At 37.5% G+C, this 26601-nt stretch overlaps 1 protein-coding gene across 1 annotated transcript in view; it reads right to left on the bottom strand.

Moving 5' to 3' along the window:
* CRB1 (crumbs cell polarity complex component 1) overlaps window positions 1–26601 on the bottom strand; it is an 80727-nt gene that overhangs the window by 16891 nt on the left and 37235 nt on the right. The window contains exons 6-11 of the mRNA XM_013961197.2: window positions 23673–24626; window positions 19544–20085; window positions 19015–19180; window positions 14166–15072; window positions 11086–11214; window positions 8538–8664 (exon numbers count right to left, since the gene is read on the bottom strand). Coding sequence (XP_013816651.2) covers window positions 8538–8664; window positions 11086–11214; window positions 14166–15072; window positions 19015–19180; window positions 19544–20085; window positions 23673–24626 — 2825 coding nt within the window. The remainder of the gene's footprint in view (window positions 1–8537; window positions 8665–11085; window positions 11215–14165; window positions 15073–19014; window positions 19181–19543; window positions 20086–23672; window positions 24627–26601) is intronic.

Here is a 26601-nt window from a genome sequence, read left to right as displayed (position 1 = left end):
CTCCCTTTTCTGCTTATTTTTACCATGCACATTAAATATTCAACTGCTTTTCACTGATGCGTGCAGTAATGCGGGCCTTGTGAGGAGCCTTCTTGTCTTTTCCTGCTAAGACATATTAGATAACCTTTTTGTCTTTGCATCCTAATGTTTTGACACATTAAATATGTTTCTTGCAATATCCATTTAAAATTTTTGGTTAGGTCCTGTGTTTAGAATAGAAGCTAATAGAAAATAGCAAAGGATAAAAAGGGGCTGTTCTGCTTTGAAAAACAACTGTAAAAATGGCATTGTGACATTTCCAATGACTTCCAGAGCAGAACTGCTCATTTTACAAATCTAAAAATGTTTCTTCTTGCTCCGCATTTGACCTGGCACAGGAATAAAGCTGGGTTCTTTCTGGCTCATGCCATCAGCGGTAAAGATTCTGCCATGATGTGTGATCTACAGTTATGTGAATGACATGAAAACAATAAATTCCAGGCTTTCTCCCACTCAGTTGTGCTGACTCTGCTAGGCTAATAAAAATAGGAAAAACTTATTTCACTCAATGAAATAAGATTATTTCAATAAACTATCATTGGACTGTAATAAGTCCATCTATGCTGAATAGTGCTTTTCCCCCCAAAGTTCCATTGACATTGTGAGAGTTTTCTTGTAGGAAGGTACTGCTGAGGATAAAACCAGAAGTATCAGAGAATACCCTTATATGCGGATGAAGCTGCCTGCTTCCTTCCCGCAGCCTCGCCCCTCGCTCAGTCTTTGGAGCATCAGGAAAGCTGATAGGCGAGAGCAGACTTCTGCTCCCTGGCAGCTCTTCTGACCCATGTCCCACACCTCGTTTGGGAGAGAAAAGTGGCAGGAATGCATCGTGGGCTGGAGGCACTATCATGATTGCTGAAGGTTGAGAGTGTCAGTTTTAAACAACAAGGATTCACTCCTCTCTTCTTTGGTCCTAAAGTACCACTGGCTTCAGTATAAGTACATAAACAAGAGTGCTTTTAAACATTTCTGATTCCATGAGGTTGTTCCATGAGGTTGTTATGGAGAGGCAAGAACCTCACTCCCAATGGAGTTAGCTGTGCAAGACAGCAAATTCTAGAATAATAGTTCTAATTCTGAAAATATTTTACAGTTTGTGTTAGTCTTTCTCAACAGGCTGCAGAGCACAGGAGAAGAAAAAAAAGTCATAGTAGATCCAAATGTGCTCATCCCTAAGACATCAACGGGATGCTGGCCGGTGGCTTGACTGCATCTGGCTGTCTGGAATCACAGACTGTTCAGCCACAGCTTTCACTAGGGGAAACTTGGAGCTGAGCTCTGCATGCGGCAAGACTCACTATTCATGCTGCAGACTGTAATAGCTGGGATAAGCTTTTCAGTGACCTGGGGCACCCACAGCTCCTTAGCTGGGGCAAGAAGAGCTGGGACAGTAGGTGAATGGCTGGTCTGAAAATCAGGACTCTAGTGCTTTTCAGCTTCAGTTGTCTTACCCACCTTTACTTCATCATTTTACGACACTCCCTGAGGCTGGCAGCTGAATATTATGGTGTTAAGGGTGTTCCCAACATTAAGCATTCAAACTCAGACTAAGAAGAAAAATCATTACATTGCCTTAAAACAATTATATTTGAATATGAAAAATATATTTTTAAAAATGTATGTTTGTTTTTGGTCTTCTATAGCTTTTTGATTCTTCTTCAAACTAGGGAGGGCACGCAATTTATCCTTTTAAATGATGGCTGAAATTGATGTGGTGGAGGACAAAACCCATCTTGGGCAGAATTGTTTGATCAGATTAAAGGTGTTGACAATATTGCTATCCTAGTTTCACAAATGAACAAACTCTGATAAAGTATTGAAATGCTCTAACCATACACAGCAGGAAAGAGTGTAAAATTCAGGACAGGAACAAATCTACACTGAACAATCACAAAGAGAACAAAGTTCTTTCACCAAATGCTTTCCCTTACAAATGTGTAAATTTCTTTGGGAATTTTTGTTTTTTTGCATTTGAAGAAACAGAACACAAATACTGCTCTTGCATGGCACCTATCAATATTGGAAATGTTTTCTGTTGGAGAGAAAAGGCTGGGCATGTTTTTTTCTTTTCAAAGAATATCCTAAAATTCTGCACAATTGTTTTGTACCCTCAAGACATAAATTCATGTAAGTACTGGTTCAGAACTGGTGCAGTGTGAAAACTAACCAGCTTGACTATATTTATCATTACATTGTTCTATATCTCTTGGAAAAAAAAATAGTTTTCATCTCTGTGTACATTAGCAAAACAGCCATATACAAGAGCAAGACATAAACAGAGATAAAGCCACAGTGAGGCTGGGAAAAAATGATGTAGTTATATAGCTGATGTCCACATCTTTCAGTCAAAATTATAATTATCCATTAATAGCCTCATAAGTATGAATATGTAAATAGTTAGAGAATGCATTATTCATGAGCCACCAGGCATTAATTATTGTAATTAAGTATCATTTGCTACATTCATATTACTAACCCTTGCAGTTAATGAATACATTAGCTAATCACTGTAGAGCAGATTCAATCAAAATTCTAAATGTCTCTGCTATGGAAGCCTGAGAGAGTTTTATTGAATTTAGATTCAATATTGAACATATTTTACATGCTTGTCAGTGTATTTTTAATAACATTAAATGTGAATCGTAACCTCCAGTGCATGATGCTTGTCCATGCACCCAAGAGGATGAAACGGTACCAGCTGGAAGAGGCTATGCAAGCAACATCAGTGCACATCAGAGAGTGTAGCAGCAGCTACCTTAAAGCAGAACTTTAATTCTGGGACATGAAATCTGCCTCCACTTTCAAGTGTCATGTGTATTTGCAGCTACAATAGGGGAGGGTGTGCTTTGTGAGGGAGTGCTGTCCCAAAGGCGCAGTTGAGGATAATGCTCAAGAAACAATTTGAAAGCCCAGCCTGAGCTGTTCGCCAGCCGGTGCGGGGCCTGGCTGCGCCTTTTGCTGTGCGCAGCACTGGCAGAACTGCTCTGAGCTTAATGGGGCCTCGGGGCGCTCTTGAAACACAAAGTAAAATGAACAACCAAACTGCGTTATTTTTGTTCTCTGGAGACCTATTACAGATAATAGTTATCTAAGTACCACAGACAGCAGACTTGCTGGAGATTTGGAGGGAGAGGCCTTTTTTTTTTTTTCTTCTTTTTTAGGCTGTAGTAGTTCATGGTTCTTGAAGTAGAAATTTTGAAGAATTTTTCACTGCAAACAACAAAAGTTTCCTCAGTTTTAGGGAAAAGTCACTAAATCAGAATATAAGAATGTGATTTCAAGTGCTAAAAATTAATACATAAGGTGAAGTGCCTTCTGTATTGAACTTTTGGCTGGCAAGCCAGGAAAAAAATTTACAGCTAAAAAATCTGGTTTCATCATTCTGGATTTGAAGCAGATTTTTTCCTTTTTTTTAGTTTCACCAACATACTGTAGTCACATGCTTTAAGTATATCAAGTATTAGATCTAGTTTCTTAAAAATTAAATGTTCTGGAGGCAAAGGAATGCACATAAGTATATAATATTCAAGATGATTTCAAATTCACGAACATATAAGCTCTTCGTAACTAAAATCATGGTACGATACTGCTGGCAGAGTCTGAGTTGCATTGGAGCTTCAGTAGGGGAGGGTCGCTCAGAACCTGTTTTTCAAGGGTCAGCAGTAGGAGCTGTTGTCAGTAGACCAATCCTGTCTTTTCCATTCTCATGTATAGTTCCTCAGTGAAATACCTATCTTTTCTTTGCCAACTCATTTAAAGAATACCTGTTCATTTTTCCCACAGCTGATGTAAATTCCTTTGCTTTCCCTTGCCGTACCTCCACTGCTGCTCTTTCCCCTCTTTTCAGAAATCTTACTTTTCCCTCAAGCCTTAACGCTGTTCCCTCTCATTACCAGTATTTCTGTGGCAGTTAGTCACTGGCATCTGAAGAACTATTTGAATCTTAAGTTCAAAATATAAAAATGGAGAGATCCATTTCTGATAGTATCAGTATTCAGAATCATAAGCCATACTTCCAAAAATCATGAACTTGCTTGTTTGCTTTCTTTTATTTGTCTGTCTCATATCCTTCTAATTCTGAGCATAGTGAGATCACAGTTTTCTAAGCTGTTCTCAACACCCCAAATCATATGATCCTGGTGTTTTGTTTGTTTTTGGTTTTGTTTTTAATTAATACTGAGGTTCTCACAAAATCATTTGCCTCTGGGAGCTGCTTTTTTAAATAAAAAGCAAATATCAAAAGATTACAATGGAATTACAAAAAGTGGCAACACTGGAGATGTATGGATGTCTTACTGTCGTACCTTTATTTTAAACCTGAATGAAGGCCTTTTGAACCCTTTAAATCCTAAAACAAACAAACAAAAAAACCTTTGAGATCAGATGTATTTGCATTTATTTCCTTCCATAACTGTATACTTTTAAATGACCTGCAACTGCATTTCTTTTGAAAAAATATTTTCAAAAAACTTATTTTGATTAATCTGGCTTCTGTTTCTTTACTTTTTAAATCAGAAACATCGAGTCAATTCTTCACTGGCTTGTTTGAAGACCTGTTCATGGGACAGTTCCAGCCTGTGGGCTGTGATAGCTCAATGGAAACAGATGACCTGTCAAAATGTTAACAGAGACCTCCTAACGCTCACCAACTTTGTAAGCGTTGACAGTAAATAAAGAAGAACAAAGAAATAAGAGTCACTTTAAACCATGTGGCTAAAATCCCTTTCTCTCTGAATTGTTGATTTTGGGACTTGTTTATTTAGTTATGCTGTGTGAGACACCAAGAGCTACCCGGGGGGGGGGGGGGGGGTGGTGGTGGTGGTGGTAATTAACCTTGATAGAGTGACACAGTATTGCAGCTAAAAGGGTTCCAGTGGCTGAACTGCTTCTTTTGGAGCTACATGCCTGGCCCTGCACTGTCAATAGGCCTGTAGAATAAATAAGGATGATGCAGCCTTAGCAGCCTTAATTTTTGTGTGGTGCAATTATAAAGTGCAAGCCTTCAGAAGTCATGGCACGCTTAAAGCAAATGAATATAGTCATTAGCAGAAAATGAGAAGTAGACATAAAGAGACAAAGGCAGAATGTTTATTTTGTGTATAAAGATAGGAAAGTTATGTACACATGCACAATGTAGTTGAGAATACAGATGTACAAAGAGGAAAGGAACAGCATTTCTGGAGTTAGAAGATGTTCATAATGACAAGGCATTAGCGGAAGGAAAGAATTCAGTTCAGTAACAGAGACTATTTTTTGTGGTGTGTATTCTGAAAAAAGAAAGCCTGAACGGCTGCGCTACTATGAATATATTCTAGATGAATAACATATATACCTTCAAATCCCTGTAAAACCTGTTTCATATTGTATGTACATTCTTATATCAAGTTTCTAGTATTGAAGGGAAGGAATTTTGGAAACTCTATACACATATATTCTTTGTTTTTTGTCTTTTCATATAGCTACAGCATGTCAGACACTATTACATGTATTGCTTCCTAGCTTTCTTCAATATTGATATCAGAATGCAATTTTTGTTTATTGCAGTATATCAGTCATAGACCTAATTCTGTTGTCTATCCATATTCTATAAACTACTTAAAATGTTTAATTTATGTAGCTGGGAGTTGAGCTAAAACCAGTAAGAAAAACCTCAAAATTTTATTTGTGAAATTTTGATTTTAAAAAGTCTTGGTTTGAACAGCTTTGGTTAAAAGTATCAGCTTTTGCATTAGAATTTTCAAAATTTGTTATTTCTTTGCTTTTAGTTAGCATTCTGAAATGGTAGATAGTTTTCATTTCAAATTATTCTGATGATGTTTTACTTTTTCATTTCAATAATACTGAACAAGTAACTTTTTAATAAAGAATGAAGTGGAAATTACAGTTTAGAATAAAATTTCCAAAATAATATGTTGTTTATTATTTTTAAATTTCTCTTTTAAATGAAGGCAAAATGACATTTTAACTCCAAACAAGGTGAATATTTTCTTTTAGGTTTGATTTACCTTGGTGTTTTATATCAAAAAACAAACATTTCACGCTAAAATATTGACTTGATTTAAAAAAAAAAAAAAGCTTTCCTCATATGAAATAACAAGTTTTGTCACACTACTTTTTCTAGAAGAAAAAAAAAACATTTTTCAAAAATTGTATTTTCATTGAAAGAAATTTGAAAATGCTGTTTGGTTTAGAGATATTGTGGTCTTGACCTGTGTTATGTTATTCAAATTATTATATGTGATTTCAGGTAAGATAACTAAATGCTACATCTAATAGGATACGCAGTTTTATTTCTGATACTGCTCCATTAATTTCATCCCCAGTAGTGGAACATACATTCCCATGCTGTATTTACTGCTTACTTACAAAGGAGAAAGGAGCTTTCAGCTGGGTAACAATTTTTATAAGAAATCAATAAGAAAATTATCCCAATCACTTCTCTGGTAAGATAAAGATAGCAAAGAAATTATCCTGGTGTAATACACTTATAACAAGTAAATGCGTTGCACTTAGGTTTCCATACCAAGACAGGTGCTTGAAACAGGAATATGTGACATATCACAGGAATGAATAATGGCATTTTCCAAAAATGTACAAAACTGATTTTTTTGTATGCTTTTTAATGATACTGGTGTTGCTGCAGTTATGCTCTGAATGGTTTTCACACAAATAACTGACTTTAGGACATTTCTGAAAGGAGGGAAATAAAAATAGAAGCTTGATTCTCAGGCAGTGACTTCTGCTGTATCCTACTGAGGCAAAATGGGAACCTTAACATGTCCATTATACCCATTTTAAGGTGTCTGAATGCAACTGCAGAAGTAAAGGTGGGATTTGCTCTTTATGAAAACTCAAAGTCCAATCCACAGAAAGTTGAGTAGGACTGAAGAAGCAGGGTCAGGTTTGAGGCAGGGGAATCTGTAACATCAAGGGGCTCAAGAATTTGTGCGAAAGATAAGCTGTTCTCTTGGGAGTCATAAAACCTCAGTGTATAATGTTAGCTTCTCTTTCCTGTAACTCTGCTACATGCCATATCACTTAATAACAACACATTGTCTTACACACGCTTACTCTTTTTTTTTTTTGAATCGCCAATACTTAAATGACTAAAAGGAGTACAGAATCTATACTAATATAATATGATCATGAATGCTGAAAGAAATGGTTGCATAGTTCATGAACGCTTTTTGTGTTAAAGCATTGTTCGGAAAAACAAAAACTCACTTTTTATGGTACTGTTTTGTATTTAACAACGTACTTCAGTTGCGTCTACACTCTCAAAGGCAAATACACATTCAGATATTTTCCTAATTTGAGTCTGGTTTTCCTAATTTTCATGCCCCTAATTTTCATTCTTTAAAGAATCCATGTACAACCAATCAACTGAACTACCTTGATTGCTTCCTGTGAAGAACTGCCCCCTGTGTTTTGTCTGATGGTACTCATATCTATTTATGGATAATGTAGATTTACTTCAAGTTGTAGAAATCTTTTGAGAAACATACAACAAATCTATGATTTTAAAATCTGATGTGCCTACTAGGCCTTTACTGAAAGAGGAATCATGCTGAAAGTGCCCTTGTAAGACAGCTGACTTTTTTTTCAATAAAATATATTGAAGGTGTACAGGCTACTAATGTACTGGTACAGGACTGGTATCAGTGCAGGATTGCCTCTAATTTAGATGAGTGTAAGAGTGCACTCAGTATGTTGCCAATTGTTAGTCCAAGCCATTATCTAATTATCTAGAATTATCATATGTTGTTTCACAAGCACGAGACCAAACTGCCAAAAAATAGTAATGAGTATGGTATGTGATACAAGGATAGTGATATCTGTAACATTTAATGGTAAAATTAGCCTCGCTAAAGCCAATGGATCTTTGCCACTCATTGCTGGGCTTGAATGCCACCATCAGTATATCTTACTGTTCTCTTTAATGTATATTGTGTCTTACCAGTGTGTTCCACTGTTGCATGCTGGCTGCGTTTATGTGGCAAAATGTTCTGGTGGAATGAGATGAAACATTTTTTAAGATCTGCTAGCATTTGTTCCAAAATTAAGGAAAAGAACCAGATCCAAAGTGATAAATGAAATAGGTAAGAACTTGGTCCTGAACATTTGCGTTACAAAGTTTTCACCGTTCACTTTGTTATATTATGTTGAAAGGAACATGCTGTTACCTAAAAGGTTTGCTCCCACATTTAAAGCCAGCGTTGAAGAATGATTATATAAAATTAAGCATTTCACATATGTTCAAAAAAAGTAGAAAATAATTTTTAACTCTGATATTTGTATTGCTCTTCTAAGCTCTTTGGTCAAGGCATCTTCTGTTGTTTCAATGGCTTTAAAATACAACATTTTAAAGACTGCTGCTAATCTTCCTGTTCACCCCATTCGACTGCTGGATCATCATCCATTCGTAGAATAAGATAGGAGAGAAGCTGAAAGAGATTCTGCCACAACAGTAAAGAGACAAAAAAGGAGAGGTCGCTTACATCTATCTCACAGCGGTGTCCAGCATAGTTTACATCACAGAGGCAGTGGAATTTGTTGAGAAGATTTTGGCAGAGGCCCCCATTCAGACATGGGTCGGAGCTGCATTCATCAATGTCCTTCTCACACCTAGAGGAAAGATTCCAAATAGTGAGCATCTGAAATTGCAAATAAAATGTATAAAACAGGCACATTTTAGTGGGGGGAGAATGTTATATTTGAATTCTATAGTATATTTCCACACATGCTTATGATTTTATTAACTACTTATCAGCCACATTTAAATCTTGAACTTCCTGTATTACTTTCGAGCACAGGTACTTAAGTGGGAGTTTCATTTCTGTAAAGCGTTTCATGCTAAATGATGCTTAGCAATGTAAAATGAAAGTCTGTGTATGATTTAGAGCCAGATCCAGTGCAAGTTCTGCTGAAAGCCTGTTTATCCATTTTGATTGTTACTGGGAGCTGAGGACACATTTTCCTTCTCAGTAACTTGGAACTAAGTCAAGCAAATATGTGCTTTCACAGCTGAGTGCCACTGGGAATGCTCACCTTCTTTTTTTCTCAATTAGAAATGCCAAAAGATGACCAGCAGAATCTGCTATCTGGTCTATGTGAGGAGAATTATAAGAATGTCAGGTGCAGAGTAGTAGTATTTTAGAAGCTTAAATAGATATCATTAAATGTTTTTGAATTAATTTTTATGAGAAAGGAAAGTTGAATTTTTGCAATTTCAAGAGAACCAATTTAAGAATGTGTGAAATTGCTTGAAAGCTAGAGTAATGATTTAGTGATTTTCTGTGATAAAGTTTCCCCTTAATTCTTGTCTCTTTTCTTTTTAAGTTATGCTAATGGTTAATCCTAATTTTGCCAAATAATTAGATCTGACTTGCTTTTGAAGAAGAATGTGAAAAAATCCATTAGAATTGTAAAGAATTGCTTTGTTTGAGAGTTTTGTTTTGAATTTTCTTATTAACTGATATATTTGAATTTATTCTAGAAAAAGAAGTCTCGTGTAGGGAGAAACTTTTTCATTTCATTTACTAAGATCTGCAAACACAGAAACACTACTAGTTTACAGTTTGGCAGCCTGGAGGAAAAGAGGATAAATAGTCAATTTTAGACAATAGAGAAGAATGCCTCACTGTGATGGTAAGTTAAAGTGCAATATGCATAAGGCAAAACTGCTTTTTAATATGAGAATCATGGGATCCATAAAATAAAGATTATTGCTGCCAGTGGGATGGATGTAAGGACGGCTCATTCCCAAAGCTGTAGTTAGCAAGTTGCCTGGCAGTGGAAGGAAGAAGGAAAACGTACTTTTCTCCTACCTTGAAGCCCGAAGAAAAATCACACCAAAGAACTGCTTGAGACTATGCTTTTATTTATTTATTTTTTAACCTTTTTTGAATAATGTGAGTTGGTATGAGGACTTTTGGGCTGAGTTAACCAGTACAACCCAGACATTTCTGCCAACTACACTGTGCATTCAGTGGGTGGAAATTTTCATTTCATCTATTACTTGCAGCTTACTGTACTGGTTCCATAAAGTCAGTAGGTTAATAAGTTTTTGAGAGAATGAAAATGTTTGTTGAAAATTGCTTTGTTTTTGCAGTGCCAGCATAGCTTAGTCCTGCTGAACTTTTGCATATTATACTCTTATGCAATGTTAATTTCACTTCGGGCAAAATCATTAGTTTTCTGTTTATGTACTGTATTTCCTTTCTTCTTATCCAGAAAGTTGCCGTACCTATTCAGACTAACCTATTAGGACTGGGACAATGTCTTCCTGTATTCCTGCAGCACCTAACACTGAGGCCATCAAGCCTCCCTACTCAGGAGCTGTTTGTAGAGAACTGATAAATGTTAAGTGTGAACTGTGACAATATACTACAAGATTCAGATTTGTCTGTGAGGAGGGATGATGGACCCTTCTGTTTCAGGCTAAACTATAACATGTAAAAAGTATTGCTCAACTTGTTTTTTAAATACTCATTCCATTTTCATATTTGGGCATTCAGTAAGAAAGTAACAAGCTACAATGCCACTGGGTATTTCATATAATACCATCCCTGTAGGATAATAGATTGTATAGTCACAATGGATTTGAGTTAAAATGAAACAGCTTTGCATATTCATGTATGAAGGTGTTATAACTGACTTATACGTGTGAGTGGAATGTGTATGACTATGTATGGCCATGCATAAAATGATAAATTTCTACCTTGCCATATATAAAAATAGTATGGAATCCATAAAATAGGCATGTATGCTGTCTAAGAAAAAATATCTTGCACTGGAGTTAGAGGTTTTATATTGGAATGAATTTTTCTGCATTAATTAGTGATTTTTGTCCAAGTAAAACACTATACTTTCAGACCCTCAAAGTCACTTAAGCAAGGAACTGCTGAACTTAAAAACTGCTTTGTCTCTGTTACTGTAGGAGGTGATACCCCTGTAGATGTTACGCTCTAGACCATTCTGGAACTGCTTTTCCAGGAAGACATTGCAGTATTGCACTACAAAGATCTGCTGGGCAAAGCATCTCACCGTTCTCCAGTAAATCCTGGCAGGCACACGCATCTCAACTCTCCGCTGAGATCGGTACAGTTGCCATAATTGTAACATGTAAGATTTCTCTCTTCATTCCCACAAATTGTATATGGTAATCTTCTGTATCTAGATAAACAGTAAGGCAATGGCAGTGGTTAATAACACTTTCCTTGTTCATTTCTGAAAGTCTCATACTCTCTCAGCTTTTTGTTTAACACTGGTCTGTTATTTTAGTGGCAAATATTTAGCCTTTCTATCTTGTAAATATTGTTTGAATAAGGGCAGAATCTAGACTGGGAATACAGTGAGCAGTGTTCCTGCTGCCAAACGCTATTCCATACAAGCAGGAAGAGCATCACGTCTTGCCTGTAAATGAACACACAGTTTCAGCAGCTGCGCGGGGATGCAGCACATACTTAGTGCCTCTCCTTGGTTCCCCCTCCGGGAGGAAAGCCGTGCACCACTGTGCCTTTACACACCAGGGCCTGGAATATGTGGGCAGTTCGCTGCTGCCTGCTTAATTAAGGAAAGGCAGCAACTGAACAGAGGGAGCACTGGAGGCACTCACTGGTGTATTGCCCAAAGGAAAGAAAGCAGGAGCTGAAGTTTAAGACCCACAGACAGCAGCAAACCTGAAGGATATGTTTTGTTTAATTTATTTGTTGAATTTGGTTTTGCTTTTCCAAGCATTTACTGGCAATTTAATGATTCATTTCTGAGCAAAACCCAAAAGGGACAACCCTGAGGCTAGGTTAGTGATCCTAGATCTATATGATACCTGGACAGCTTAGTAAAAGAGCTCAAAAGAGAGAATTAGAGCACAAGCTAGACCATGTTGGTCTTGTCATATAAGGTATCTTCAAACCACAGGACATTCCGACTACTCTCAGAACACTCAACAAAAATCAACAAATGACAACTGATAAATTTCAACACTAAAAGCCCATATGTCCTCCCACAGCCCCTTTGAGCAGCTCTGTGCCTGGTTTTGCAGTTCCCCACATTGCCCCTCTTCCTACTCCACGTGCTGCTCTCTAGTCCTCTTCCTTCAGGGTGAGACTGTTTTACCAGCAGGAAAGGCAGTGTCAGTACACTCAGGTCCATTACCAGCCCTGAGATCACAGCAGCTTGAGCCCTATCACAGTGCATGACTGGAGAGAGTATAGTCTAAAGATATTAAAAAAGGATTTTTTTTATAACCTACTTTCTATAAGAAAAATAAAAGTCTTTATAATCAGACTAGCATGATTGTGCAGTGAAAACAACCCTCTCTTGGTAATGGATCAAACTTCATTGTTTTTAAGGGCTTTTGTTTAAAAATGAAATTAGGGGACAGATTCTTAGCTGCAGAGAAGTCAGTGGAATTTAACTCCTTGTGGCCTATTCTGAATATCAATTTCAAGAGGAAATCTGAGCCAAACTGAGGCCTTCCAAGTATCTCAATTTTTGCAATTATCAGAGCATTTAGGAGATGATTAGTATGCGGTATATTTCTTTTTGGTGTAGGCAATACTCCTACTGAAGTCAACATTTGCTATGTAACAGAGCCATTTATGGGGCTGGAATAAAGTCAAAATCTAGTTTCCCTGTAGTTTTTAGTTCTGGATCATGACAATTCAAGAGAAAAACCTCTCTGAAATTATTTTAGCCCCATTGATCATTTGCCAGGAAACTAAAAACCTGTGTAAAACATCACTGATATATTTTCCCAAACCATCCAAGTGATTCAGGTATTCGACAATGTTAATTTTCAGTGTGACGTGGGTTCCTAACATTGTAGACAAACATTCAGTTCTAGTCAGAGCAGTTTAAATTGTTACTGCCTCTACAGCTGTTCATATTGTCCGCAGCACTCCCATGGTGGAAGGTTTGAGGGTTCGCTCTCCAATCCACATCATGCAAAAATCAGCCAGAGAGTTCAACTTACAAATTGAAATTGCATAAACTAAACCAACTGATTTTAACAGAGTTGATTTGGGGTCTGTGAGAGACAGGCCCTATTTTTTCTGTTCACAAAGAATTTGAGTTATTGCTCTATAAAATTGTAGCCTACGCAGCAGAGACAAGATTTTCTGTTTGCACCCTGCAGGGTGCAGCAGGCTGGGTTGGTTGGAGTCCTCTGGAGAAAGGGGTAGGATTTTGCTTTCTCTGAGAGCAACAGGGCATGTTCAGAAGGGAGAAGTTTATGGAGTGCAGAGAAGGGCAGGTAATGGACAGAGAAACAGGGAAAGAGCCTGCAGCCTTAGTAGATGAGTGCCCGAGAAGAATAGGAAGCAGGCATATAAGGATGTCTCAGAGTTGATAGAAAGAATGGACTGTGTGGTGTCTGCAACCACTAAGAATTGCTGAGTTGGGAGAGCAAGCCTGAAGGAAGAGACTCACCTAGGAAGGATGCTGTGGGTAGGGGAAAAACTTCTTTACAATCTCTTTTATTGTTATTTTATCTTATCCACCACATCTGAATTTCTCTACTTATAAAGTTTGCTCTTCTAGAGTATGTTCTAACAAAATATAGCTTTAGAGATTCAAAACCCTTATAAAGATGCAGCAGGTCTACCTCAAGGCTTTGGCTGACTTGTAGTCCTGTCACCAGAGAGCTTGTATGAACCAGGCTGGCAGAAGAGTTTGTGTGTCCCCTGTCTCCTTCTTGCACTGACTCATTGGTCTCTGTCTGGACTAGTGTCTCTTTCTGCTGTCTCTGTCCACATCTAATTGGTCTGTACAACTTTTTGTACTGCAAACTCTTTATAAGTTAATTCTGCAGCCATAATTAATGTATAAATAGATGCATACTTTTAATTTGGGGGCAAAAGAAACAACAAAACAATAAACAGCTGAGGTAGTGGGGTGAAAGGTTTCATCATAAATTTCCACAGCTGTTTAGAAAATGAATTTAAAGTGTGTTTGGCAATGTGTTGTTTGTTCTTACTGGAATCATCACTGTCTACAACTATTCCCGTTTCAAGAGAATCTAAATACAGGTCTGTAATGTCCAGTTAAATTGGAGGTATCAATGGTGTAATAATCTCTCAGAAGCAACCTGACAGAAACATAAGCACCTGCCTTGTTTTTAGTACCTGCAAAGTTTTCCAGTGAAGTTACCAGCACACAGGCAAGAATATCCATTAATCCCATCTATGCAAGTGGCTCCATTTGCACACTGGTGGCCACGGCAGCTGTCTATGTCTTCTTCGCAGTTTACCCCTGTGTAACCAGGTTCACAGCTGCACTCGTAGGAGGTGATCCTGTCAGTGCAGTTTCCATGAACACAGGGGTTTGAAAAGCATTCATCAATGTTGGTTTCACAGTGCTTGCCAGTCCATCCTTTGGGACATATGCAACGGTAGGAAGTATAGAAGTCTTCACATATCCCATCATGCATACAGGGAACTGAGCTGCAGGCATCCAACTGCAAACAGCCAGTAACAGCAGGGTTTGCAGATATTTTGAGAAATTGTTCATCTTGAGGCTTTTTAGTATGGACATCAGCATTTTCAAAGTATGAAAGATAAATGCCACCAATTTCTATGGTGCTCATACATCCTCGCAGGCCGTCCAGATTGTCAAAAGCCTTGTCAGCCACATAAATGTCTATCTCTTCTCTTAAAAAGTTGAGGCTTCCTGTGGCAGTTGTGCTAGTTGCAGTGTCTCTCTTATTGTCTATATCAATGTGCCACCTAGAGGCCTGGGACTGGGGTTCTATCATAGAGATTGTCACTTGATGCCACCTCCCGTCACTCACAGGTCGTGAACTAGCAAGGGTCAACTTATAAAAGCTGTTGCCACTTTGCAATTGAAAAAGTAATTTGGAGTTCTGAATACTAATGGTGACAAACTCGGGCTCCTTCTCCGCATACAGCAGTATAACATCAGTATCTGTAGTTCGAAAGCCAAATACGATATTTGTGAGATCTCTGCTGATTTTTCCGTTGCTTCTGTAAAATATCGCACTGCTTCGGCCACTAAAGGCTGCGTTAGCAAGACCTGTGCAAAGATAATAATTGAGAAACTAGGCCAACTTTAAACCAATACACGTAGAGCAATATTTCTTCAGTGCCCCATGCTCCCTGTCATTTAAGTCCTTTTGTTTCTGCTGGAAAACATTCAAATTCTAACCCTGTTCCAGTTAGCCTTGCCTGCTCTTTATGGCTATAAAAATTATAGGCCAGGACCAGTACCAAATTCACTGAAGCCAACAGAGCTGTGCTGATTCGCATCATCTGAAGTTATAACTCTAAAACTTCTGGTATGTTCCTTTCTAAGTTGGGAAGGGGGACAGTGACCTAGAGTATGGTCTTATTTACAGTTATGCAAATCAGAAGTATCTCTACTGAAGTCAATGAATTAATATAAGTATGTAATTGTAGTGAAGACCTGAGCCTCACTTCTCTTCATGATGAGAGCCCATCATGAACACTTAACAAAGAAATAATAGTAAAAGACCAGGTCTACCAAAGTCAGTGGGGCTGTACTGATTTATCTGAATTGCTGATGGGGCTTGATAGCTTTCTAAAGATTTCCTGCTATAGCCTAATCTGACTGATGAAACTGTACAGACAAATGTTATTTTAAATGGTACTTTGGCAAGAGGTTAAATGAATATATTAGTTAAAACAGTATATTATATTAAGAACCACAAAGACTTTTTAACTATTAGTTATTTCTTCTCATTGTTCACTCTTTTCAGTGGTGCCGAGCGACAGGACGCGAGGCAACGGGCACAAACTGAAACACAGACACTTCCATCTTAACATGAGGAAAAACTTTTTCACTGTGAGGGTGACAGAGCACTGGAACAGGTTGCCCCGAGAGGTGGTGGAGTCTCCTTCTCTGGAGATATTCAAAACGTGCCTGGATGCAATCCTGTGCAATGTGCTCTAGGTGACCCTGCTTGAGCAGGGGGGTTGGACTAGATGATCTCCAGAGGTCCCTTCCAACCTCAGCGATTCTGTGATTCTGTGATTGTAGTACTTACCTACAATATCATCTTCTGTATGCAAGTTACTAAACCAGGAAAAAATAGGTATGATTTGCCTGCCCTTCTCTGCTTCATTAGTGTTACCTCTTTTTCTTCTTTAGCCAAAGGGAAGAGGGGGACCATGATTGCAGGTAACTCTCAAACCTGAGGTTGAGAGGGTATTTCAAGGAAGATGTATTTGTCCTTTTTCTTATGTTCTTTGCCTAAGTACCAGCAACTGGTTATTCTCAGTGACGGAATCTAGACTAGGCAAACCTTTGTTCTCATTTCTTCTTTTCTTAGATAAAGCACTAGAGAGGTTTTTGAATGTATATGATTGATCCCAATTTACTCTCACTGATGGAAAAAGGACTAATTCCATTGAAGTCAGTTGACAAAAAGCCACTGCAAAATCAATGTAAGAAGAATCATCCCTGTCATGTTTAAAGCCATCTTCTCCTTCTGTGTACATACTGCCATAGTCCTACTGACTTCACTGAGACTCTGCTGGTGGAACTCAGAGGGTAGTAGAGTATTTGATTTATACTGTTGAGAGTGAAAATTGATGGGCAACATTATGGCAGTTTTATGGCCATCTTCACAACCATATTTGACGTCTTTCATTAGGATGGTTTCTACTAAAATGTACTAACTCACTGGACTGTAAATTTGCACATTCCAAGATTTATGAGGATTATAGATTGGGAGGAGAGACAGGAAGGAATGTCTTCTGTTTGTACTTCAGACAAATTTGGTTTGCAATATCCTAGCATTAAGATAAAGTGGGTTTCTGAACTATCTCTGGGCTCAGTAAATCTTGGTAAAAAGAGCCATCCTTGGGAGTTCCAGCAAGAGATTATTACTGGGGAGCAGCAGAAGAGAATGTGCCTTTCACTGTGACGTAAATACTAAGAAATCAATTTACTTGAAACCCTCTGAGGATGCAGACATAGACAGTAAGCATCATGAATTATTATATTGCCCAGTGACTTTATACCCTGACACTAAGTCGGTAGATGTATACCTACATTGCTTGGCACACCAAATGTGGTGCCTCTCTAATAGAAAATATGTCCCCAGAGGAAATGAGAGTAAAAAGGAACTCAGAGCTTTTCAAAATTATTTCTGAGTTTTTAAAAATTCCACAAAGTTTATTTTAAACTCAAAAGCTAAAAAACTCCTGCAGGAAAAAGTCCTGACAACAGCAGGGCATCTGGATGTGATTTTACCCTCAGTTGTGATTCTGATCATAAGGTTTCACCTTTACCTGATGCTCCCTGCATGAACTTTCTGTATCTGCTTTTTGTCTTTTTTTGCATAGTTGGAGCTCATGTTTTCCTAAAAGGGTTGCTAATTGTGACCATGTAGGTAGAACTATACCCACAGCTCCTAGAAAACAGCACTTTTTCTGGCTTAGCTTAAACCAGTTTCCAGAACATAAGACACCAAGTTGGCAAAGAGCTTACTGGCCAGTATAACTCCTTTTCTCTGACCATGCTCTATTGGACATATGTTGTCATCATCGTTCCCCCACACCCCTGCTCTGCCCACACATACTGCTCAATATGTTGGCAAAACTTACAAATATAGACCTGGAATTAGACTTTTATGATCCTCAAGGTGGGCTCTTACATTTCATTTTATGTGGTGCGCAGAGCCTAACACCTGGAGCTCAGCTGAAGTTGCTGCCCAGTACAAATGGTACAGTTACTGCTAAAAGTAATCTGGTTTAGCCCAAAAGGCCAGGGGCTAGGGGAATCAGTGGGAAGTTTATCTACAGAGAAGTCTATGTTTTGGCTCTGAAAAAACTAGTTAAAAATTCAGCTTTGTAGTGCAGGAATTTTTGAATACCCATTAGGGAAACCCCCTACCATTGCCACACAAAACAGCACTGAAATCTAAAGGCTGCTAACAGTTTAAATGGTCTTGATTTTAGTAAAAGGAAACAGTTCAATTACTTTCCTCTTCTCTGTATGATAGTTTATATTCTTTACTATAAAATAGTAAAGTTTACAGGAGAATATATTTTGATGTTATCATTAAAGACATGCCTATTAGAGAAGGTACAAATATTTTAATTTCAGTTATAAATTTTAAGAAGTGCTGCAGTACTCATTCTAGCAATCTCAACAAAGAAAGCATCATATAGGTCTGCCTGCAAATTGTCTATGCTAGAAATCTTTTGTTGACCAACTTTCTCATTCCTAAGGGTCAGCTATTCTAACAGCTTCCATCAGACTTTGTGTGAATTAACCCTCCTTCACAGCATCATTAGGGCTTTCTTTGATAGCAACAAGAAAAAAATGTAGCTTTAAAATCCTTGCTTGCTTTTTAAATTCCACTTCAGTTCGGGGAGGAAAAAGGAAGAAGGAAAGAGAATGAAAGAGATATGCAGGGTGGCTATTCTTAAGATATTTTTAAGATAGCTAATGGCCATCAATTTTCAAACTAATACTGCTTGCCATGCAGGTGCTTCTTATGAAGATACCAGTTTAATAACTGTACTGCTGGTATTAAGATGCCTAAGACTTTCTTCAAATATATTTAACATTTAAGAAAGTGGAATGATGCAATGTAGCTTGCCTTTTCAGAAGGAGAGAGAACACATCAAGGTTAATCCAAGACTGGATTTCCTTATCTCTTTGCAGTGGAAATATGTGGGATACAGTGGCACTCTAGCAAGGTAGTGATCTACTGCACAACCTTGACAACTTGTGCTGAATAAGTCAAGGGTAAGGGTCCTGTAAACATCAGTGACTGAGTCAGGGCATCTGGCTGAAAATTTCTTTTCTGTTTTTCATAGGGTACGCTATTTTCATTAATATTATTTACAGTACTAATGATATCATTATTATAATATAGAAATAGGATCTGATAGAACTTTAAAGGAGAGAATATTGGGTTTTAAGGATATGTTGATGAAAGTTTCTATTGCACAAAGGTGATAGGAATAACTGAAATATACCTACATTCAAATCCTTGGTGCACCAGCTGGCATTGTGCTTCATGAGGACAGGGCCCAAGTTCACACCACTTAACTTCCTCGCATGCTTTCCCTGCTGTGTTAGGGGGACATGTGCAAGTGAAGTCATCCCAGATTGAATAGCATACGCCACCATTGTGGCAAGGGTTAGACTATAAGGAAAGAGAAGACAACCTAAGTATGAATAAATGTTGGTGGAATCCCCCCTGTAATGATGTGGGACTGCTTGGCAAAAATGATAAAGCTTTAAAGTGCCAGCACCAAGACTGCATAACATGTTTAGTTACTGCTGAGCATCAGTATTTCACCCTTAAAATATTTTCATTTTCCCCTACGCCAGTATATTTTGCTATGCTCATCGTTTGTAGCACAATTTAACAAAATCTCCTCTTTCTAGCATTTTTGTATATTGTCTTAAGATGTCATTATCATCATATTGTATGGAAACATAAGAAAAAAACTTTAAAAGTCCCCATTATAAGTATGTCAAAATGCTCTGGAAATTGCGTTCTTACCTTGCAGAGGTTATCACCAGCGCAGCCTTTGGTGACATTGATGAGGGTTCTGTTGATATGAGAATTCAGTGGACTGGCGATAGGGAAGAATTCCAGAGGTTGGTTATTCAGTCTTACATCTTGGATACAGCCTTTGAAATTTATATCAGTTTCTCCATTATCTGGTAGGCCTCCAATGTAAAGAATATCCTTACTTTGGATAGTTAGTACCGGAGTAGAAATAAAGCCTAGGTATTGGAAGGACTGGAATAATTCCATCTTATTTGGTTCTATTTTTAATGATATTAAGTAAAAGTTTCCATCATTCATAGTGTATTTCCCTAATAACTTCATGGCATTTGGAGCTAACACCGTGAGTTTCCCATCTTCCAGGTAGACTCTTATGTATAGACAGGTACTGTTTCTCAAAGCCAGTAACAAGCCAGAAGATTTGCGTGTTCGGACAAACATTGATATATTCATATTTTCATTCTGAGTGGCATCAACAGAAAATGCAGCATACCCTGAGGAGTCTTCATATCCAAACCGGCCTGGAATATACTCTTGGGGTTAGCAATAGGGAAAAAAGGGGGGAAAAAAAAGAAAAGGGGAAAATAAAATGGTTAGGGCTAAATGACAAGGGAGGCAATGGAGTGATCAAATAGCTACTTCTGGTAATAAATATTTATTTCTGATAGTAAGATGTGCTGGTATTTATGGATGAATAAAGATTTGATTCAGCTGCAAATAGCTTCAATTTCAGAATTCCTGTTAGCTTCCATGGCTGTAGCATTAGGCCCATTACAGTACCAGATGTTATATTATTGGACATATTTTTCCCCTTTATCATTCTCTGTGTGATGCTGGGTTTTCAAATGGTTAAGCAAGCACAGATTTATACAGTTTCCTGGACTGGTCATGAGAAAGATCATTTTGAAAAGATCCTAGCTGCTATGATCCTCTGATGATCATGGAAGTTAATATAATTCTAGTATTTCATCTTTTTTTTTTGGCGTTGATTTCAATCATACAAATAGCCTAAAAAATGCTCAGTAAAACCCTCTTGTGTAAAACCTTCAAGCAGTGCACCCATTTTATACTGCATAGGCACTACATTTCTTCAACAGATTTTCTGTTTCTGGGACTTAATATGTGCTAATATATGTCAACTTTTATCCAGTTATGAATCCTGCTCATTCCTGTGTGTGCCCATAATGCTATCGCATCATGGGGGGGGGGGGGGGGGGAATGATCCAAGATCCAGTAAGCCTTTTTGTTTTTATCAATTAAAACGATTAAACCAAAAACATCTGTTTCTCTCCCTTGCTCTTTATTTTCAGTAATGATTTTCAGACTTGTAAGGATACAAAATATGTAGTCCAAACCATATTTTATTCTGATGAATCATCTCATTAAAGCACAACAAAGTGTTTCTGTTTTTGCATTTTAAGTTTCGTGATCTTGTCCTCAATAGTATAGACTTACTGCCTAAACACTGTCAAGGGCTATTTTTTCATATATCAAATTCATAGAAAGAATAAACCACGTTTAAAAAAAAGAAATGCACCCATAGCTAAACAGTTGGAGTTTCCTTTAGTGCAGTAAAACTCCTGGAGTGGGACCTCATGGTCAAGTTTCTACCTGCAGCACTACTTTTTTCTTTTTTTTTAAGACTACGTTATCAACACAATGAAAATAGGGGACTGATTATGAAGTGCCTAACAGACCCCTAACAACCGTATGTGTTACTAAGTGGCACAGTAATATTACTTAGTAACAGGAATAAATCCCTTAGTTGCTCCTAAATGGACAATTTCATAAATAAAGTTTGAAATACTTTAATTCTATAAATAAGATTACCTATATTACTTTCTTGATGTGCCTGTAAAAAATCTAGTATGTAGAAATAAATATTTGCTGAAATTAGTGTTTTTAGACATGAAACCTCTTTATGTTACACCTTCTCTGTAAGATGCTACTTGAGACTGAAGCATTTTTCATATGGTTAAAAAGAATGTTTCTTCTTGGATTAGGATTATACTTTTGCATTTCTAGAAGGAAGCATTACTCTTCAAAAAAAAAGATATTTCACATTTACAATTCCTTTGTTTTATTTCTTTGTATATATTTTTATATATATTATATACATACATATATATATATAAATATATAAATCATCAATCTGGCCTTCTGTTTGATGAGATGGCTAGCATCACCTTGGTCAATATTAACCTCTTGGGTCACAACATCTGGATGTTGATCAAAATGAGTCAACATCTGTTTGTTATTTTGTGTATGTAGAGAAAATATTGCCTCGTTGTCAATTAAATACTTGGCAGCAACTTTTCTTTAAAAAGACACTAGTATTTCTTATGTTATCCTTTACCACAAGTCTCCCCCACTCTGCCTTTTAAGAAACCTGCCACAGTCTTTTAAATATGGCATATATCTAGAACCTATGTATCAAAATGGCATGGTGCCATGATTTGCAGGGAATATTGTGGTCAGCAGAAAAAAAAAATGCATGCTTTCTAATCATTCTCAACAGTTCTAATGCCAGTATATGCCTCTCCTGGCCCTGACTGGTTTTAATTTCACATCATATAAGCAGGCAAACATATTTACCAGATGTTGTCCTATACTCCAAAGTTGCTTTCCAAACCTTTGGATAAATTACAGCTGAACTTCAAAGAAGTCTGTTACAATTACCTCTCAGACTTTGTCATTTTGCAATAAAAAAAAAAGGTATGTATTTGTCACCGATCATATTGATAACTCTTAAGTATAGCATACAAAATGAAATTGTATTTAAACATTTTGAAAGGTACTTCAAGCTACAGCTTTCTGCAGCCATACATCCAATAAGCCCCTGGGGCCAGTCATTCAGTCGATGTAAATCAATGTAGCTGCACTGGCTTCAATGCACCCATGTCAATTTACACCAGTTTAGAATCTGTCCATTCTAATTTGACCATGGTACTGCTGTTGCACTTCATTTTTTCCAATCCACTTGGCAAATATATATATATATATATATATATATATATATATATATATATATATATGTTTCTTCCTCCTTAAATGTTCCTCCTTAAAATGATTGAACATGTGTGGATGGTTAGTAACTGGGGCAGGGAGGGAAGCAGAGGAGAGGGCACTGAATGGAAGACTCAGGCAAAACTGCCTGTTTGAAATCCCTAAGGCTTTTGCTGAGGAAGGACTACAGAACTGCTCCACCCCAAAATGCTCCTGAAAGGTGCTGTATTTACAGCTCCACAGGTAAAACACTGTTATTCACACACCAGATGTAGTATACAGGGAGCAGTGCAGGGACCTCATGTTGTCTTTCCACTTTGCCTCAGCCTGCACTTGGAAAGATCATTTGTAGCAGGGAAAGTGCTACAGGCATCTTCAGCTTTTGAATTCCTGGTCATTGCTGCCAGTGAGGCTGTTTTCTGAGATGTGCTCTTGTGCTCACCAAGAAATGGACACATTCCACTCTGGCTGCCGAACCGCTGTCTGCTGATAGCAGCCTTTGTTATTGTCCAGAGCTGCTCTTGAATCAGCTGTAGGGTGACTCCTACATGAATGGGCCCTATTTCCAGTCTCTGAGACCCTGCCTTCTCCCTAGGCTAATCAGATTAAGTTAATAGTATAGGCTAGTTCGTTTTTAAAAATTGGAATCTGCTTTTTTTAACTTGTGGTACTTTTGTTTGCCCTTCATTGCCTTAAATGAGTTTCTTTATAAAAGCCTGGAGAGCTTTGAGGATAAAATTTTCAAAGAATGCTTTGAAAATAAGATTTAAACTTGATTGCTTTCTAAATTTTTACTCTGAGTGCATAACCTCCAATGAACTAAGTTTTCCAGAGTTTATGGAGTGTTAATGCTAAGAAGTTTTAAAAACTGAATGAGCAGAATCCATCAGTTTAGCCTGACTTTTCTGTCTGGCTGAAAAGTAGGCTTCCTAGAAAAGTAACTAGAAAATAATGAACACATGCTACTACTAACCTCTTGTGTTTTCTCACCAGTTGACAATAAGTTTCAGAGATCTTAAGAGCCATGTTGTTTCATCACAGAGGTAAACAGGTTTGTTTATGATTATACTTTCAGCAACCACTTAATATACTAATGCCAACAGCATTAGCTTACCTGTTGAGCAACTTGGCCCTGTGTATGGCCGGTAGCAATCACAATGATAATTCAGCCACAAGTTGATACAGCGTCCCCTATTCTGACAAGGGTGGTTTTCACACCAGTCCTTTTTAGTACATCCTGTCTTGACATTTAAAGATGATTCAGGTGATACATTCTGTGGAGTAATAATATTCAAGTCTATTTCAATGTCCTGAAGACAGCCTACAAATGAAGGTGCAGAATGCATATTATAGATGTTAAGTAGAGAGTTGCTGCTAATGTTTCCCACAGGTAAGCTGCCCAAAAATGTGCTCTGAAATGCAAGCATCACGTGATCATTATCTATCACAGCAGAAGTTTTATTGACACATGATTCTACACAAGAACTGTCATGTAAATTTAGAGTAACAGCTCTTGCCAAGGTTACCTCCACTGAGTGCCATTCTCCATCACTGACATTATGAGAAATACACAAAAGAGCCTGTGGCTGGTTATTGACTTGAATGGATAAGTGTAAGTAGCCATTCCATAACTCCAACTTCACAAATGTATCTTTCTCCCCTCGGTAAAATAAAAAGGCTGTAGATTGCACAGTCTGAAAACTCAGGTTTATATTGTAGAAAGATTCCTTTTTAGGGGGTGTGGGATTCTTCAACCAAAGGAAACTGTTTCCATCAAAAGAAAATGTGGTTATGGTTTCACAGTGTATGCCGGTATATCCAGGTGAGCATATGCAGCTGAATCCATGTTGGCCATTTTTTAAATGTGGGATACATATTCCATTGTTTTGGCATTTTTGATCAGTACAGCCATGGAGAACTTCTGTACAGTTCCAGCCACCATAATAAATCCCTTCTTTGTCTGCAGATGGGCAATGACAAGTATAACTCCCAGGAAAATTTTCACAGATTCCACCATTTTGGCAAGGGTTCATGTAACATTCATTGATGTCTTCATCGCAGTGAATACCTGAAGAATAAATAAAGAATTAGACATTCTGGATTGGACAAGTGGAGCTTAGAATAGCATGTGCTTTTATTAAATGATCTTTAATTAGAGGGGAACATCCTGGTAAAGAGGTGACTGATCCACAAGACTAAAATATGTTAAATATGTGATACATTTTAAGAATACCATTCACAGGCCATGGTTTTCTTGTACCAAGTATCACACAAACACTTCAGTGGTAATCACATTTTGGAGGAAAGAACAAACCAAACAACGGACAGTTTAGAGATGGATAATGGTGCAATGAAATTGAGATCAACATCATCATCCAAAGATGTGATCAAGTAATTGATTTCTACCACAAAATAGGTGGGAAACTGGTATGCTTTGAGAAGAATTATTTATCACATATAAAAAGCCAAGAATTGTTGTTTAATTTGTATTCATACTACAGTATATTGATAAGCTAGAGTATAGACTGCCGGTCTTTCCTTCTCTTTCTCTTTCATCATCATCATTCAATAGGATAAGAAATTGCACAGTAGAGATTCCTGGTTCTGCATGAAACATTTCTGAGCAACAATCTTCAAGTGAGAGCCACAGGGCTACAGGTATTATATCTATATCCTTATCTATAGCTGTATTATAGATCTAGTGGGACAATCTGACAAGCATGTGACCATCCCTGCAAAATTTATGTTGGGGAGCTAGTTATATGAAGAATGAAATTCACAGAATGGGCAGGGAGCAGCACGATATAACGATAAGAAATCCAAAGGAGAAGAGCTTATCTTGTTGAAGATTTGGGATAAAGTGAGATGCAGTATGTCCACAATGAATGTATAGTTGCCACCTTTCAAGGTTAGGTGCGTACTCTGTTTCTTCACAAATGAAGAACAGATCTCAGTTCTTCCAAAAATAAGGCAGCAGCGATTTTTGTTCTATAAGCCATAATCTCATATAGCTAGGAGCAATCACTTTGAAAGTGGGGAAATATATGTTTAAGCCAACATTCTGTAAATGCAAGCAGGGCCTAAACATTGGGTTTGGGGGCCTGCTTCCTCTTGTAAAAATAATCTGTTTATCCCTCTGCGCTATTGTTCATCTATAAAACAATGATTATAGTAACTTTTCCCTTGAGCACTCAAGTAACCAATATACATGAAATGGATCAGGGAAAATCAGTTTCTTATCTCCCTTGGAAGCCTGCAATAGATCCAAATTTTTTTAAAAAAAACTCAAGCAAAGTAAAACTCAGTATTTCCACTTCCCCTCATTGTTATTCTAGAGAATAATATGAAATATTTTTTTTTAAAATAATTGCAACGTATCTTCAGCATGTAGTAATTAATAGACACATTTTTGTCCCCCCTCGCAGTAAAATTGCCTTAAGTAGTTCTTCACTAGCTTACCATGTTAGGTGCCTGTAAATTATTTAATGAGGTGTGATGAGACTCTCAGTGTTGCAGCTAGGTACCAGGCACTGCACCTATCTTTACCTACAAATTCATATAGAGCTTTATTTTTATAGCAAAATGCAGTCATTTTTCATGGAAAGTTACAGACTAGTATTCAGCCACAATGAATAGCTTCAAATAGTGATAGAAAAATGTAGTTACTCAGGCTAATTCCTTGCCTGTTGACTTTATTCAATCACAATTGTAACTAGACCCACCTCAGAAAGCGGTAAGTTATAGGAGAAGCAGAAGGGAACTGAGAATTGGTTGAGATTTGTTTTAGAGAAGAAACAGAGTGAAGTGGTCACAGCAAGCCTATACAAGGCCCTCTTAACAGTGATCCTCCTCATTCATCCTTCTTCAGTTATGGTATGTAGTTTCCACTTGAAACTTCAGATTATCAAATACAGCTAGTGCTATCTCTCTAGTCTGACAGTGGGTTTTACAGCAGAAGTCTCTCTGTTTTCCAGCTAGGCTTATATTTATTCTAGCATGAGATGTCTATGTATACCTTAACGTGTAGTGGCATCTGGCAGAAA

This window comes from Apteryx mantelli, chromosome 8 (genome assembly GCF_036417845.1).
Source record: "Apteryx mantelli isolate bAptMan1 chromosome 8, bAptMan1.hap1, whole genome shotgun sequence".
Lineage (NCBI taxonomy): Eukaryota > Metazoa > Chordata > Aves > Apterygiformes > Apterygidae > Apteryx > Apteryx mantelli.
The sequence above is the reverse complement of the archived record's forward strand: the minus strand, read 5'-3'. Positions and strand labels throughout refer to the sequence as shown.